At 39.2% G+C, this 17,907-nt stretch overlaps 1 protein-coding gene across 2 annotated transcripts in view; it reads left to right on the forward strand.

The window, feature by feature from the left end:
* The window catches only part of kynu.L (kynureninase L homeolog), an 82,914-nt gene that overhangs the window by 6,338 nt on the left and 58,669 nt on the right, over window positions 1-17,907 (forward strand). Inside the window, exons 1-2 of one of the 2 annotated variants that reach the window (XM_018235751.2) lie at window positions 13,999-14,084; window positions 17,556-17,775. In XM_018235751.2, the coding sequence (XP_018091240.1) occupies window positions 17,604-17,775 (172 nt within the window). In that variant the 5' untranslated portion in view covers window positions 13,999-14,084; window positions 17,556-17,603. Of the gene's footprint in view, window positions 1-13,998; window positions 14,085-17,555; window positions 17,776-17,907 lie in introns of those variants that run through there. The other variant, XM_018235750.2, reaches the window with a different exon arrangement.

Consider the following 17,907-nt stretch of genomic DNA (forward strand, 5'->3'; position numbering starts at 1 on the left):
GCTGGAGTGACTGGATATCTAACATAATAGCCAGAACACTACTTCCTGCTTTTTAGCTCTCTTGGTTTCCACTGGTTGTCTGGTTACCAGACAATAATCAGTGACTTGAGGGGGGGCATATGGGTCATGCTTTTGTTTGCTTTTGAATCTGAGCTGAATGCTGAGGATCAATTGCAAACTCACTGAACAGTTGTGGCCCCCCTTAAAGTCGCTGACTAACTCAGAGTTAGAGAGCTGAAATGCAGTGTTTAGTAGTGCAAAAGTTCTGTTATGTTAGACATCTGCTCACCCCAGCCTTATTTTGCACAGCCTATCTATTTACACAATTTTTATTTTTATACTGAATTGTCAAAGGAGGCTGTGGAAGCAATAGACTCCTACATGTCCAACCTATATTAACTTTACCTCAAATTTGATCCCAGGGGCAAAAAAGCACCTCACACCCATGCCCATAGCTCTTGTACTCATTGAATTTGTTACTTACTGTACCATGCACCAGATTAAAATCCAGCAAAACATGGAAAATTCAGTGCAGCAACTGGCCACCCCAAGACTCCCCCCCCCCGTCTTATGATTAAGTAGATGTAATTTCTGATGTGATTCCTTAGGGTGAATCTGCATTGCATTCCTTGCTGTGGGTATCCTGTAGCTCATTTGGAGGTTGCAGTAGCTCCACTGTCTCTTAATGCCAAAGCCCACAGCTGATTTCTACAGGGTCCCTCCAAATCTTGGGGAAGATGATCTGCTTCTGACACTTTCCATACACCTGGCCCCACAGCATCTGCTTGCTTGACTGTCTCTTGTCACATTGTAATGTTAAAAAAGTCAGGCTGGAGAAGTTCTGACTGCTGGGTATACAAGTACTGACTGGCATAATTTAAATAGTTTAGGTAAATGTAGTCCCGTTAAAGTAGTGAAGGTCTTTATTTTCTACAGGTGTATAAACATCCTGGGGAACTTGTGTGTGTTCATCCTGCTTTACATGATGCTTTTCACTCTGATTGATGGCAAAATGATCACTATTAAGTGATCTTAAGTCTCAAGTTTTGAACTGTTTTCACCTATTAGGAAAACTGGGCAGGACTCTCTGAGAATGACACTGTGGGTGACCAATCTATGATCACTATGTCACGTCATAGCCAGCCCTGTGATGTATCCAACCTGCCCTGTGTTGTTGTGGTCCTGCCCACTGATATCACCACCTGCCCCCTACCCGAAGTTAGCTGTGAGAAAAGGTAGCAAGCCTTCACCTGTAACCATTGTGTCGGCCCGGGTATAAACTCGCGTTTCAGCACCAAAATCCACCGCATGAGCCTGACGCTATGGTTCCGGGTGCAATGTGATTGCTGTATATGGGCTGTTTCTTGTCTGCATTTTTAAGCAGCCCAAATTCATTAGCCTATTACTTGAAATCAAATATCACAATTTCTCTTTTATTACACACTGAGACAACTTTTCTCAAACTCTCCATTCATTCAGTCTGTAGTGAGAGAAGACCATTCATTGTTCTGGATAACGTCAGCTTAAAGAGACGAGAAGTTTTAGCAATCACAAGACTGTTTCATTATTAGATCCCAGCAATCCAGATTAAATATAATGACCTTATTTAATCCCTCTGTTAATCATTGTAGCATAATGGAGTTTAGAGTCATTATTCATTCCTTAAGTGAAAATGTTGGCATTTGTTGTTATACATTCCAGTAGCTGAATGTTGGTAATTATTTAGTTATCATTATTAGGGATGTAGCGAACCGCCGCCGATGTGTTCGCGAACGCCGTTCGCGAACACCGGCAAAATTTGCGAACAGTTCGCGAACTGTTCGCGAACTTCGATCATCCGAAAATCGTTCGATTCGAACGATCGAAGGATTGTAATCGTTCGATCGAACGATTTTCGTTCGAGTCGAACGATCGAAGCCATTGGATCGAATGATTTCATTCGATCCAATGCTTCGATCGTTCGATTCGAACGAAAATCCTTCGATTTTAGCGCTCGAATGGTCGAATGGTCGAACGATTTTGACGCGAACGCCTATTGGCGAACGTCGCGCGACGTTCGCGAACTTGCGGCGGACGCGAACAGCCGATGTTCGCGCGAACAAGTTCGCCGGCGAACAGTCCGCGACATCCCTAATCATTATTATGCCCCATTGTCTCCACAGGCAAACGCCATGTTATAATTACAGAATGAATGATAACCCAATGAGTGGATAAACAAAAGCGATGACATTAATGCTCTTACTAAAGCAGCCATACACGTACCAACAAAATCATACAAAAGTTGGGCACATGGTCCCAACCAATATCTTGGGGCCATGGATATTTATTGGTTTATTATTTGTTCAGATCTAAAAGTTTAACCTGCTGATGCATCATGTTGACCAGTGGCAGATTGCCATAAGTGGTCGCCTTGGTGGTCACCAAGTTTGTATGTTCTCCCTGTATATGTGTAGGTTTCATCTGGCTACTTCAGTTTTCTCCTATATTCCATAATCATACAGTCAGGTTGATTGGCTCCTGATAAAATTTACCATAGTGTGTGTGAATAAGATTGTAAACTCCTCTGAGGCAGGGACAGATGTAAAAGATTCATAGGCGCACATTTATAAATGTGTGAATTTTCTCTTCCTCTAACTTACGCCAATGCAAAGAGAGTGAAATCTTAATTTTTGGTACACATTTTCGCTTTCACCCTTTATTAGTAGATGTGCCCCATAATCTCTATAAAGCTTGCAGAATATGTCAGCACTACAAAATAATAATAATGGACGTTTGATGGACCACAGGTCTGGGGTCATGGGTTTGAGTCTGAACATTGCAATATTTGTGGTTTCCTCCTACACTTCCTATTATTAATGTTATGGATTAAATCTGTTTTTTTTATTTCTAAATCCCTGGGGAAGAGAGTTGGGAAGAGACAAAACAGAAATGCAAATAATTTCAAACTAATAACAAATAAATAAATGACTCCAATCTTACAGATTCCAGAGATCTCAAATTAGTCAGTGTATGAACCCCCAGGTGTTAGTTAATAATGTTGGTGTTCTTATGATATCTATATTTAAAAAATGGCAAGTAAATGTAGACAACATTCAAAAAGTAGAAATTATATTAGATCCTAACCCTAATCACCAATTCCAAAAGCAAATAGAGTTTTATCTCCAATCTGTATGCTTAACCTTGAGCCAAGTTATAAATTAGCATTAGAAGTTAATTTATAAATTCTCAGCACTAGAATTGTTGCCTTGGTGTCTTGACTTCTAGGTTTGCCAAGTAAGCCATTAGGGTTTTGAGTAAAAGAAGGGCGTTTATCCCCAAAAATATATTACATTTAATAAGCTTAAAATGTGTAGCATCTTCTGCTGTTTATTCAGTTAAATGAGAAGCAGCTGCAGTCGTTTGCAAAGGATTATTGTTGATATCTATTTAAAAGGAAAAAAATCTGAGGCTGGAATTTGCGAAACGGCACCGGCGTCTCGTTTATGATGCCGGCAAATTTTTGCGGCCGTTTCGCGAATAAATTCACCCATCACTATTGGGCAGATGATCATAATTGTATTTACAGTACAAGTAAAGATATCGGTTTGCAGAAGTACCTTTTCCAGTTTATACCCAAAAGCAGGTAAAATGCTGTGAATGAAATATGTGTAATTATCTTCGATAAGTGGGTAAAGTAAGACACTTGGGAGTGTTTCAGGCTTTATAGAGCAGCATACATTCAGGTATTGTAAATATAATAGAGGTTATATTAAGGTTTACCTAAACATATCAAAGTATATATTTTAAAATGCACTATTAGCAAGAAATTGCCAACATCTGCAAAGCTTTCAGTTACAGTATCATCACTCTACATAAGTGGCAATGAATGGTGTTCCCACTAATCAGCATTTCTTCAGGCAAGAGGTGAGGTGACCTGTATTAATCTTTCCTTACTTAGCTCCTCTCTGCCCTACATAGAAGATAATTTGCCATTCTATTCTGTGCCTACATGTACCATCTATATTGAGCATTAGCTGTACTTCAGCACTTCAAGGATACTTGTTAAATGCCTCGCTAATTATTGTATAGTCGGATGAACATTTTTACTGCCTGCTAATTCTGAACCTGCATGTCTCGAGGTTGAGAATCTGTATCAAGGTCATATGGATAATGCTGCCCCTATAGGCATTAACATGCACTTGGAGGGATACATACATTGATACATGTGTAATTGTCTTAGTGTCTTGAAAGCAAAAAAGGCAATTGAAAGTCTTGGAAACACATAGCTAAAGCAACTAAAGAAAACATATGTTATCCGATGAAAGCATAATGACTTCTCCATCTGGAATATGACAAGTAGTAATAAAGGTAAATCAGATTAATTGAATGTACATAGACATTTTATTTCATCTTCAGTAATTACTAATAATCTAACTTTAGTGATGTTTTACTTAAAGGGTCCTGTCATCGGAAAACATGTTTTTTTTCAAAACGCATTAGTTAATAGTGCTACTCCAGCAGAATTCTGCACTGAAATCCATTTCTCAAAAGAGCAAACAGATTTTTTTATATTCAATTTTGAAATCTGACATGGGGCTAGACATTTTGTCAATTTCCCAGGTTCCCCTGGTCATGTGACTTGTGCCTGCACTTTAGGAGAGAAATGCTTTCTGGCAGGCTGCTGTTTTTCCTTATCAATGTAACTCAATGTGTCTCAGTGAGACATGGGTTTTTACTATTGAGTGTTGTTCTTAGATGTACCAGGCAGCTGTTATCTTGTGTTAGGGAGCTGTTATCTGGTTACCTTCCATTATTCTGTTGTTTGGCTGCTGGGGGGGAAAAGGAAGGGGCAGATAACACTCCAACTTGCAGTACAGCAGTAAAGAGTGATTGAATTTTATCAGAGCACAAGTCACATGACTTGGGGCAGCTGGGAAATTGACAATATGTCTAGCCCCATGTCAGATTTCAAAATTGAATATAAAAAAATCTGTTTGCTTTTTTGAGAAATGGATTTCAGTGCAGAATTCTGCTGGAGCAGCACTATTAACTGATTCATTTTGAAAAAATGTTTTTTTGCCATGACAGTATCTCTTTAAAGGGAAGCAAGCTAAAATCCTTTTTCTACTTAATTTATAAAATATTATAGCTGATAATTAAAGTATACATTATTTAAAGGAAAGTGATAGCTTTTCCATATTTCTGCTGTTGATACCTTGGAGTTTCAACTTTTTTTTTTTCATGCAGAGTACTAATTTTGGGGCTGAACATCTAGGTTACAGTCCTGCTGCACAAGAAGTCAGGTTCCTTCAAGTTGTTGGGTTGGCACTGCAGGAATATCAAGATTCTATCATTAGCCCTCAATGGTGCAAAAGGAGTTTTTACAGTAAATACACTCTGTGCCCGCATAAGGACCCTTGAGCTGAGTTAGTCTTTGGGCCCCTTCCCCAAGGCCCTTTTAAATTATCACCTCTGAATAAAGCAGCCATATGGGTTTTGATTCGGTTGGATAAGGCATAATAGTATTTGATCAAAATGGGTGCCTTAGCTGCACAGGTGTATAAAAAAAGATTCCTATAAAATGTTGATCTGGGACTAATCAATTGTAGAGGTACAGTACTACGTAAAGATCCAAACAGCACGACAGTAGTGTTTTTTAACTGTAAAAGGTAAAAGGCAAAAGCAGTTAAGAAACACACTACGAGGGGAATGTAATAAAAGTCGCAAAGAGCAAAACAATTCGCACCAATAAGACTAAAAATCCACATCTCGCAATGTAATATTGTTCCTTAAACTGTTATTGCATTGCGAATTTTAATTGTGCATTGCGAATTTTAATTGCGCACTCATAAGAAGTGCTTGAAGGTGTCGTAATCTTTTGGAGCAAACATAACGACTTTTTCAGTAAGAAGTTTTATTACATTGACTGCGCATTGGCGCAAACTATAAAATTCGCAAACGGTCTTTCACTGTCGGAAGTGGTCGCTAAACAGTTTCCGGGCTCGCAAAAGCTATATTAAATTCGCACAAAGCAAAATTTGTTCGCGCAAAGGCATAACTTTTCGCATTGCGAATAGTTTTTCCGTTAGCGATTTTTATTACATTCCCCCGTACATGTTTTGGGCCTAGCCCTTTGTATAAGACCTGAAACATGTAGTGTGTGCCTTTACTGCTTAAATTACCTTTTGCAGTTAAAAACACTGCTGTTATGCTATTTGTATCCTTACCTCGTACCTCTGCAATCAGTTATTCATGTTCACCTTTAGGAGCAACAGCCTTACTATCTTTTAAACAAGGTAGCTGAAAGTAAACCCTAATGTTTGTATACTTTCATCTGAGACTAGTTTGATTGCAGTTTTGGCGTCAGAAAGGTTTTTGTTTAACATTTAAAAAAACAAAACCTAGTTGCTTAAAACACATCCGAAGTAGATGCCATTCCAAAGGTATGAAAACAAATTATTTACATAAGACAGGAGCAGATAACATATAGTGCATTCACCTGGTTTTACTATCCAAAAGCATAGTCCTTAACAAACCAAGCTGAAATCAGTAGGAACTTTGGGTAATATTTGAAAATGTTCCCTAAAACTATTTGTGTACAGGTGCCAGTCATCTTGTATTATTCACGCTGGTTCGGGTTGTCACTCTCTTACTTGCATCTTGGTGCTCACTTAGATGCCCTGACATCTACACACATCCGGACACATACTCACAGGGGCTCATTTATAAACACTGGGCAAATTTGCCCCTGGGCAGTAACTCATAGCAACCAATTAGTGATTAGCTTTTTTCAGCCAGCTGCAGGTTGAACACTGAAAGCAATCATCTGATTGGTTGTCATGGGTTACTGCCCAGGTGCGATTTGGCCAGTTTTTATAAATAACCCACACAGAGCATAAATAGACGCCAAGGCCTCAAATCCAGTGCGAGGTGAATGTCTTCTGATTGACACTGATTGCAATCGGATTCCTGGTTCTGATTATTGGCTTGTTCCTATTGGCTTGTTCCAACTCAAGCACTGAGTTCCCAGTGATAGGGCTATTATTCGGAGGACCCACATCTGAAGCCTGATAACAGAACTCTTAAAAGCTACTTTTTCTCATGAAAATTAGGCATTTAATTCCTTTATTGAATGTTTTATATCAATGTTTTGCATTGCATGTCCAGACTGAAGAAAATGCATTATCTCAAGCAAGTATCTGTGTGGGGGATCATCCTGCTGCTAAATCATGGACAATTAAGACTAAAAACAACTTTTGTATTAAGGCACCTTTACAGAGGCTCACACCAATTGCTAAGTAGATACTGGCAGGTATATCTCTCTTCCAGCCCATCTAGAGACTTCATAATAACAAATCATCCCAATCACTTACAGCCCAACCCCTTTTTACCTACAACTTCTCCCTAATAACAGGCCAAACCCTTCTTATCTACAGACTTTGAGAAAGGCTAGGGACCTAGCCAAAACGTTAGTTTATTTTCTGTTAAAATAAAACCTTTTTTTCTCCATAAATCCTGTGTGTACTAGCTTCTTTTGAGCCATTGTAAATACTAATACATAGCTCTGCACCCAGGCACCTTATACCAGTATATATATGTATATATATATATATATATATAATATATATATATTATATATATATATATATATATATATATATATATATATATATATATATATATCAGTATTAATTCATAAGTGGTCACTGTGGATCAAATTTAAAGGAGAAGAAAAGTGATTGAATTCACTTACCTGAAACCCTGAGCCGGGGCTCCTATCAGCAGAAAACTGCACCGGCCCGGGGTTATACCAGTGAGCACCACACAGCGATCCTCTTCCGTCTTCCTCTTTCTTCCTGAGGCTGCTCAAGCGCTGTATATTAACTAAAAAGTCAGCTATTTCGTTCTACTGCACATGCGTCTGCCATGGGAAATTTGAAGAAAGAAGAAGCTGCTGCTTAGAATCGAGATATCTATCAACTTAGTATCAATTCATACTCTTGAAACTATGGGACATTTACATTTTTTTATCACAAATTCTATAATAAATGAACAGAATCTGCTCTGTATTATATAACGATTCCATCAATACTCTGCTAATTAGACAATTAAATGTGTTGCAAATGAGAAAAGTGAATTTTAACACAGGTATAATTATTTCACAAAAGCTTATTATGAGGTAATGTTAATTACGTGAAAAATGAGATTCGCTGTAATGAGCCACACAGGTAATCAGCCCAAACCCGCAAGAATGTTTCATGATTGCTTTCCTTGGGGATATGATTAGATAGAATATAAGGTAACATATTACAGGTGCTGGTTTTCTAGGTCTCTTTCCCAGGATTAACTAGGAATCATTCTATAGGATAAAGTATACCTTAGTTATAACATTTTATCTACATTTTATTTTTCCATACTGGGGTATAAAAATATGCATTGTGCTTGAACATCCTACTTATTAAAAAAAAAAAAAAGAGAGAGAGAGAGAGCTGGGGAAGATCAGCCTGTAGGACTTATGTCTTGGTAAGGAGAGAGGCAGGGCTATGCAAGCCCAAATAAAACTAGACCAGTGTATAGGATATAGGGCTAGGGTTTGCCTTCACGTGTATAAGATTTTATGTCAAAACATTTTTGTTTAGCCATATAGTGTAAGGGAGTACGTTCTATATATATATATATATATATATATATATATATATATATATATATATATTCACAAAATCTGGTATGGTGCACTCGGTTGACTACATCTGCAATGCCTGTGTGCTGGTTAAAAAATAATCATACTTATCGCTAATAAGAAACCGCACCACTAGGACTTGGTGAAAAAAAGTGAAAGGATTTATTCGTTTTGGCTTTTTAATTGAGCCGTCTTCAGGACGGAAAAACGGTTCATGTAAGGAGCCGAAACGTTGAATAAATCCTTTCACTTTTTTTCACCAAGTCCTGGTGGTGCGGTTACTTATTGGTGATATATATATATATATATATATATATATATATATATATATATATATATATATATATATATATATATATATATATATATATATATATATATATATACTGTATAGGGATGAGTGACTATCCACTGTGTTCCTACATTTAAATAAAATAATCCTAAAACTCTTTAGTCCAGTGTGTTGATGGTTCAGCACCTAATAATTTTCCTAAAACTTATCTCAGACTTTTATCACTTCCCGTTTAAACCTTTTCCATCACTCAAGAAAGGTGGGCACTTTAGAAAGAGCGATGCATAATGTGTTATGATGACATTACTAGTTTAACAGCTTCAGGGAATAGGAAAATAGGCCCTATTAAAATAAAATTTTGTAGATTATGCCTCTCTACAAATTGGAAGTAGCAAGACCGGGTCCTCTGACATTCATTGCTTTGTTTATTGCTTGAGGGGGGGGGTTACATATTTTATATATTCTCTGCATTCTGCTGCAAAGGGACAGTGTTGTACAGATGCTCATTTTTTCTTAATGATAAATGTTGCAGAAAATTGTAATATAATGTAGTTGCTCAGGCTTTTAATGATTTGCTCGTTAATAGCGACAGCAAATTAAAGTAAAAGAGCACTGGATAATTATATGTGCTGCTACAGATGTACTCAGAAGAGGCCTAAATGGCATCATAAAGGAGAACTAAAGCTGACTGGCTCACAATATACTGTGTGTATATATATATATATATATATATATATATATATATATATATATATATATATATATATATATATATATATATATATATATATATATATATATGTCACGATACACGGCTGCTTAATAATTAATTAAGATATTTATTACATGGCAGCTCAGAAACCTGTGCAATTAGCATTAGAATGCAATAATCAACTCTGTAGCATCAGCTTATATGAAAAGGAACCCTCATTTTCTGATTATTTGCAATGACCCCTTAGCTTAGCTTCTCACCTGCTGCCTAGTGCACACCATGATGTGTTATACCCCTACCAATCAATCTATATTTGGACACACTGAGCATGTGCAATGTCACTGACACCCCTAAAAAAAATCAAGATAAGGCGCTCCTTTGACAACTTTAAAGGCCTTGATAATTAATGTTATAGAAATGCTGAACATTTAAGTCCAGTGTATAAAATATTAAATTTGTAGCCCCATTCATTTTTAGAATTTAGTTTAGACTCACATTCCTCTCTGCTCCCTATCTCCCATTTGCCTACTCTAATACAGTACCTTCTGATGTATTTGCACAAGTGTAGGGACCTGTAGAGTTAATCCACGGTTTAAAGGGTTAAGGGCCCCTCCCCATAGCCTCATCGCTTGAGATATGGGTTTTCTGCCTGAATTTTCCAGGGGCAGAGCCTTTGGATTAGTGCACATGGCTGATCCCAAAAGGAACCACAAGGTGGTGCTGTGCAATCCTATAAAAGATGATGCCATGTGCTCTGTCAGCCAGTACAGTTCAGGTTACAGTGACTGCTGCAGATATTTGTTTCACTTGGGATAGAGTGACAACACCGGCAAAATGTAGTCCTTTAATGGAGTACGATAGGCCTGCCAAAGGCTGGGCAGGATCCTCCAGTGCCTGGATAACTCAACTAAGATGGTTTGGAGTTTGGATGCCGGATTTCTGTATTCACCTTTTGGAGATGGGTGAGAGATGCAGTTTCAGCATGGATGTCGTTTTGTGCTCACGCTATAGACAGTGCTGGGAGCTATGAATGGAGGATCAAAACAAGCTGCATGTGTTTCATGGAATGGATTCATCGCTGTGGATGCCTGCTCCAGCTCTGGATGAGCCTACCCATCTGTGTGAATCCCCAGGGTAAGGTTTGCCATGGGGAGGGTAGAAAAAGTGAGGATCCAGGATGGTTTCTGTTTATGACACAGGCTGTTGTTGATGCCTGCCACAAGGGAGCCAGTACCTAACCGGAGGGAAAGGTATTTTGGGCTGTAGCACTACCTGGGACCAAGTGTACTCTTTTGGGGACAAGGGATGGAATTCTTGGGCTGCCAAAAGGAGTAGTGCGGGACTTTGCCTGGCAAGGAGGTGTCAGGATTGGACTTGCACAGGTTCCCATTTGAGTGGGTCATTTTATATGATGTGAATGTGTTTTACTTCCCCTTTAATAGTACACTTGTTTTATATAAAGTTATATTGTTATATAATAAAGTGTGTGGGTGATTTGTTTCCTAATGGGAATATCCTCAGGAGTATTCCAGGACCCCATTAGGTGGAGGCACTGCCAGAGAAGAGTTTTCCCAGTACCTTTCAACTTGCAAAGGGAACTCAGGACCCGAGTTGGTAAGCTGGTACAACCTTGGCACCAGGGGGTTCGCCAAGAGGGTGTTACACAAGCTTAATATTTTTGCTGGGGGCCCAGGTAAATCACTTTACCCCCTACTTAGTGGGTCAAAAGGGGGTTAAATATATCCTAGCTGAATGCATATTGATGAAACAAATGTTGGCTGGAATGTAATAAAAGTCATAAATGGAATAACAATTTGCAGAAATAATTAATTACATTGCAAACTGTAATTGTGCATAGTGAAAAAATAATGGTTAAATCTTTATTTGCTGGATCACACGCAGTGTCTTTGATGTTACTTCACTATTACTTCATAGATACCTTAGTGATATGGGGAACAGGTGTAGCAATAGGTAGTACTTACTTATAGGTAAACTAATCCACAGCCCTAGGTTGCTCTCAGTGGTGCTTTACTGTAGGAATCTCTCTATCCCTGAGCCTAATTGAGTTCATATGGTGTCAAGTGGTCTAACTCAGAGGTGTAACTACAGAGGAAGCAGACCCTGCAGCTGCAGGGGAGCCCAGGAAAAATAGAGGCCCCATGAAGGCCTATATATATTGTATTCATAAACAACATAATTAAATATTGATAAAACAAGTCAACCTCTAGACATTTTGGGGGCCTGAAAAATATTTTCCAGTAATATCTAGAGATGCCACTGGTCTAACTCTTCTGGACTGTTAGACTGGGTTGTTTGGGGCTCATCAGGCCCTGAACCTTAAAGGCCCTCCACCTTCACCTCCTTTACAAACTCCACCTCCAATTCCCCTTCTCATACCTTCTCACTCCACTTGACAGGGCCTGGCTAAGCCTACAGGGTGCCCTAGGCATCTGGTCGGCTACCCCCCGTGCGCACATGCATAAGTGTGGGGAGGGAAAAAAACAAAGGGGAAGGGCAGGGGATTTATGGGGGGGTGATGGATGGAGGGGAGAGTAACAGAGGGGAGGAGAGAGGAGGGATGTGAGAGCAGCAGGGGAGCGAACCACCTGGACAAGGGGTAGGCAGAAGACTTTTGAACAGGTACCTGCCCAGCGGCCCCACATATGTGTGCCCTAGGCAGGTGCCTATTTTGCCAACCCCTAGTTCTGGTCCTGCAGATTCAGCAGGTGGGGTTGCATTAGGTTCACAGATAATGGCCAGAAGGGAAGGCAGGGGGTATGGGAAGGGCTGCTCCTGCAATGATCCTGCCATGAGACAAGGTGAGAACTTTGCCTCAGGCAGTAGTGAGCAACTAGTTACCAGGGGGGTAAAAAAACTACTGAAGGGTTGACATGCCTACGTGCCAATCCTTGCAGACCTCTGTACTTGTTTTTCTGTAAGACCCTGTAATGTTTAGAGACCATTTTCTGTTTTTTTTAAATGGAAATTCAGCTTTGCTAGTGGAGCGAGTGCAATAACTCTCTGCATTAACAATGTGGCCCATCCCTTTGACCTACTCTGTCGCCAAGGTTTGAAGGATGGAGCAGAAAAGTGGGAGGGCAGCAGCAGAACCAGATGGTGCTGGGTGTGGGGGTCCACAGATGCTGGTAAGCAGGGGGGGGCTCACTGGCCCAGTCATACTATGATCTGCCACAAGCTACTCCTACTGCTGGCTCTCCAGAATGAGTCCAAAGAGGCAGAACCACATGTGACTGTCCTGTTAAAGACTATGAAAACCTGACACCCCTAGTCAATTACAGCACTGCCAAAGAAACATCTCCCCCTCCGAACTCTGCTCAAGTCCAGCCATTAATTGGATTATCCCTTATAGGGACTGAATTAAGATAAGGTGAGCAAAACCTTTTATCTTCCTACACAGATGCTTACCCGCATGTTTTTCTGTTGATCAATCAAATCTTGAGGAGGGGGCACGAAACATGTTGACTGCCTAACTGTTCTGATGTTAAATATTTAATTGAAATAAAAAATATTTTAATCTCAACTTGGAGTCCTTGAAAGTGTGTACAAAAACTATGTTGGAATGCAGTCCCGCTGATCCGGAGAAAACTAAATCACATCACATATAACTGCAAATATAACTTTTAAATCACAAATGTTCGCTATATAAGGGTTTTACATGACTGGTGATTTACCTTTGCAGGACCACTACAACTGATGGAAGGAGGCATTGATACTATATTTAGACTGTGAAATGATTGCTTAATGGTGTTGCTGAACTTGACCTCACAATCTCCCTCCTCGAAAGTGTGTGGAAATAAAAATAGATTTTGGGTATGATCCTGCTGATCAACAAGTATGGGCTAACCAACTAAGACACCCTCAGACTTGTTTATTAAATGAGGAATTGATACTCTTTTCAGACAGGGAAAACAAGCTCTTAGTGTTGCTGAACTTGATATCACAAACTGTAGCGAGGGACATAAAAATACACTGTTACTGACACATTGTAACTTACAAAGTAGAAGACGAGTGGATTCTATGTTTTATGCTGGGACTGCTACTCGCAATAATACTTTTCACATCTGTACTTTATGAACTTTTCTGTTATTAGAATTACTTGCGTTTGGCACTGGTTTTACAGTATTTTATTGTAGAATAGTACAGAAGTATTTTTGTAACAGAAGTCAAGTCTGGCAGCATTTGTCAGTTCACTGTTTTGACTCCATGTCATTTCAGTTCACTTAACTTTATTTACAGAGAAAGTAACCTTTGCTACCATTTAGATGTTTACTGACAGAGAGGAGGGATTTATGCATATTAGGGACAATGGTCAGTACTAAAGTGCTGTGTTCTGCTATGTTCTGTTAATGTACTTTGCAAATCCATGACTGCAGGAACTGAACACAGCTTTTCAGCAAAAGGTTTGTGTTGTGTTCATTTCATTCATAATATTTCAAAAGTTGACGTGGGTGTGCTACCAATTTAAAGAATGTGTGGTTTGTCCTGCACCAGACATTCTGCTGCTTTCACTGTAGACTTTTGTTTTGTCACTAGAGAACTGGTATGGGCCTGTGTGTGTTTTATTGAAGATTACAAAACTGCTGAATGCACCTCAAGTTAAAAATAGCAGCCCTAACAGCTTTTGTATTCAGATTTTGAATGAACCAGCAGCTGGAGGACTGCTCCAATAATGTTTGTGTAGTTTGATTCATGTGTGCCTTGCAAAGTCTTTTTCTCTGGATTATCTGTATTAGTTAAGTGGTTTATCCAGTATACTCAAATACAAGAGGTCCTCTGCACTCAACCCATTTTGAATATATTTAAGACATTGAGACATTTTGTGCATACTGCTACTAAAAAAAGCCTTACCCTTTAAACAAAACAGGGATTGTTTGTCCATATATTGCAATATATTTAAGCTGGCCAACTATGTCAAAGTCATCCCATATCTGGCCAGTCCTATGCTCAATTTTCATCTGATTCATTAAGAATTCTATTGCTTCATTATACATTTTACACAGGCACTATGGGGCAGATTCACTAACTTCGAGTGAAGGATTCGAATGAAAAAAATTTGAATTTCGAAGTATTTTTTGGGTACTTCGACCATCGAAATTGGTTAAATTCGTTCGAATTCGAACGAAATCGAACGAATCGAAGTAAAAATCGTTCGACTATTCGACCATTCGATAGTCGAAGTACTTCCCCTTTAAAAAAAACTTCGACCCCCTACTTCGGCAGATAAAACCTACCGAAGTCAATGTTAGCCTATGGGGAAGGTCCCCATAGGTTTGCTAACCTTTTTTTGATCGAAGGATTTTCCTTCGATCGTTGGATTAAAATCCTTCGAATCGTTCGATTCGAAGGATTTAATCGTTCGATCGAACGAAAAATCCTTCGATCGATCGATCGCAGGATTAGCGCTAAATCCTTCGACTTCGATATTCTAAGTCGAAGGATTTCAATTCGAGGGTCGAATTTCGAAGTATTTTTAACTTCGAAATTCGACCCTTAGTGAATCTGCCCCCAAGTGTTACCTGCAACTTACTAGTTGAAGGTAACTCCATGTTGTAGCTCCCACCCTGTCCAGTTATAGTCAGGTGATCCCACTGGTGGCCAATAAATGGGCAACCATGTTTGGGAGAATAAACCTTGAAAGCAGCAAATATGTTGCAGGTAAAACTTAGTCCCTGTGTAAAATGTATAATGAAGATATGGGATGATACTTGCTTCTAAAGTCCCTAAATGCACTTGCACATTTTTGCATAAAGTACCAATATACACCATACCAGTTTATTTGGATACATTTTTTGCAGTGCACCTAATGATGCTGGGTATCTACCTTCTAAGATTGTAGTAGCTCCAGGGTTCCCACAGTGGTCTGCACATAAGACTCATGTGCAGACATCATTCTGGGGAAAACACTGCATTGTGGGTGAAAATTACGCTGCTTGCATCCAAAATTGTACTTTGCGTCCTGAATTTGGGGTCATAAATAAACCCTACTGTCTTGGGTTGGCAGTTTGGAAGCAGATTAGTTTATTTGCATTTATAATTAGTGAAGGTAATGCATTAGTGCACACAGGGCACTGCAATAAAACCTATGGAATCCTTGTGGGTCACTTCACATAGCATGTAGTCAGTGGCCATACACACTCAAGGCAATCTGTAGCTCTAGGGAGGTGGAGGCCTATGTACCGTTATACGGTAAAATAGAGGCCAGAAATATTACTATTATTTATATATTATTAGTACTATTATTAGTACTATCTGCTAGCTGGTATGGCTGACCCAGTGACATAGTGACCCCTGTAAGTAATTAATCCTATAGATAGAGTTACGGATCATACATCAGCCCATGTGCAACTGGCAATATATTATTTCCCTGACCTACCAAATTAATTTGTTTTGTGTAAATTGTATAACACCTCATGCACTTTTTTTGCATCTTAGAACTCATATACAAATGCAGTGTGTGACACCCTATTGCATGCAGATGCATGAAAGACTTATTTTAGAGTCAGGTATGTAAAGTTGGGTCTAATCGGGCTGATCTAATAATTAGCATGGGGCCCAGAGATCAAATCATAGAGGCCTACAAGGCATTGTATGAGATCCATATGCCAATGCAGTCCTAATCAGTCAGGAAAATCAAACCTGAGTTTCTGGCTGAGTTTCGGCAGTTATTGGTGGGTCCCATACATGACCAATAAGCTGGTAAGCTATAGGACATCAATAGTGATGGGCAAATTTGTTCCGTTTCACTTCACTGAAAAATTTGCAAAACTCTGGAAAATAATTTTGACAACAATTGTGACACGAGCGTCAATTTTGTTACGCACAGCTCTTTTGTCCAAATGCATCAAAGTCAATGGTCAATGGGTGTCCGAAAAAATGGATGTCCTAACACTTGTTATGCGCGTGACAATTTTACCATTGTTTCGCAAAAACATTCGCAAGCGGTGAAATGTGGAAATCCATCGCAAATACAGACATCAACTTTATAAAGCACTACTACATGTATAAATCTGGACACAGCACTTGATTTTTGCCTCCAAAAAATTTAACAAAAAGAGAGCAAAAATTGTAAAGGGACATTGCTAGCTTTACTTCTGAAATAAATAAGCCTCAATATGCCTTTAGGACTCATGGTCAATGGCTGACACCATAAAGACACATTAAAAACGTATTTGTATTTATTCTTATTATTATTATCATCTTCAAGCATTAAAGGAGAAGGAAAGTAATTTACCACTTGGGGGTGCCAAATGTTAGGCACCCCCAAGTGAATGTATTTACTTATCTGAAACACCATTTCATGTTGCCTGTATCATTTAAAAACAATTTTGGCAATGATAAAGAGAAGGAAAGTGGTTTGCCACTTGGGGGTGTAAATGTTAGGCACCCCAAGTGAATGTATTTATTTACCTGAAACCCCAGTCCAGTGGTCCTATCTGCAGAAAACTGCGCCGTCCCAGGGTTATTCCAGCGAGCACCACAGAATGCTCCTCTTCTGGCTTCTTCTTTCTTCAAACTTCCCGGGGCAGACGCATGCGTAGTACAATGAAAAAGACAATTTTTTAGTTAAAGTTTGGCTTTTCACTCTAATGTGCATGCGCAGCAGTGAGAAGCAAGAAGAAGCCGGAAGAGGATAGCTCTGTGGTGCTCACTGGAATAACCCTAGGATGATACAATTTTCTGCTGATAGGACCATCGGCCCGGGGTCAGGTAAGTAAATACATTCACTTGGGGTGTCTAACGTTTACACCCCCAAGTGGCAAACCACTTTCCTTCTCTTTAACATTGCCAATATTGTTTTTTAATGATACAGGCAACAAGAAATGGTGTTGAAAAGTACATATGAAGTTATATTGTTTGTCTTTCATTCTTAGGTCAAATTTGAACACTCTAGCTTGACCGCCTCCAGCCCACTCCTTTGCATGAGCATGGATACAACTCACACATCACCTCTAGAATATTTAGGGGGCATTGCCTCCCAGCTTGGGTACTGTCTTCAGGATGAGAAGTTGGCATTTCACTTAGATGATCAGGATGAATTAAAGCATCTTAGACAGTGCTTTCATGTTCCAAAAATAAAGGATATCCCAACAAGTAAGACTTTACTTTTATATAGATTTTTTTTTTGTGTGTGGTTGTAGGTTATTATCACAGTGCACAGTATCGCAATTAGGGACTCCCCACACTTATTACCAGTACCAGCTACCTTGAGCCTGATGGGCAGTT

This window comes from Xenopus laevis, chromosome 9_10L (genome assembly GCF_017654675.1).
Source record: "Xenopus laevis strain J_2021 chromosome 9_10L, Xenopus_laevis_v10.1, whole genome shotgun sequence".
In the NCBI taxonomy this organism is placed as follows: Eukaryota; Metazoa; Chordata; class Amphibia; order Anura; family Pipidae; genus Xenopus; species Xenopus laevis.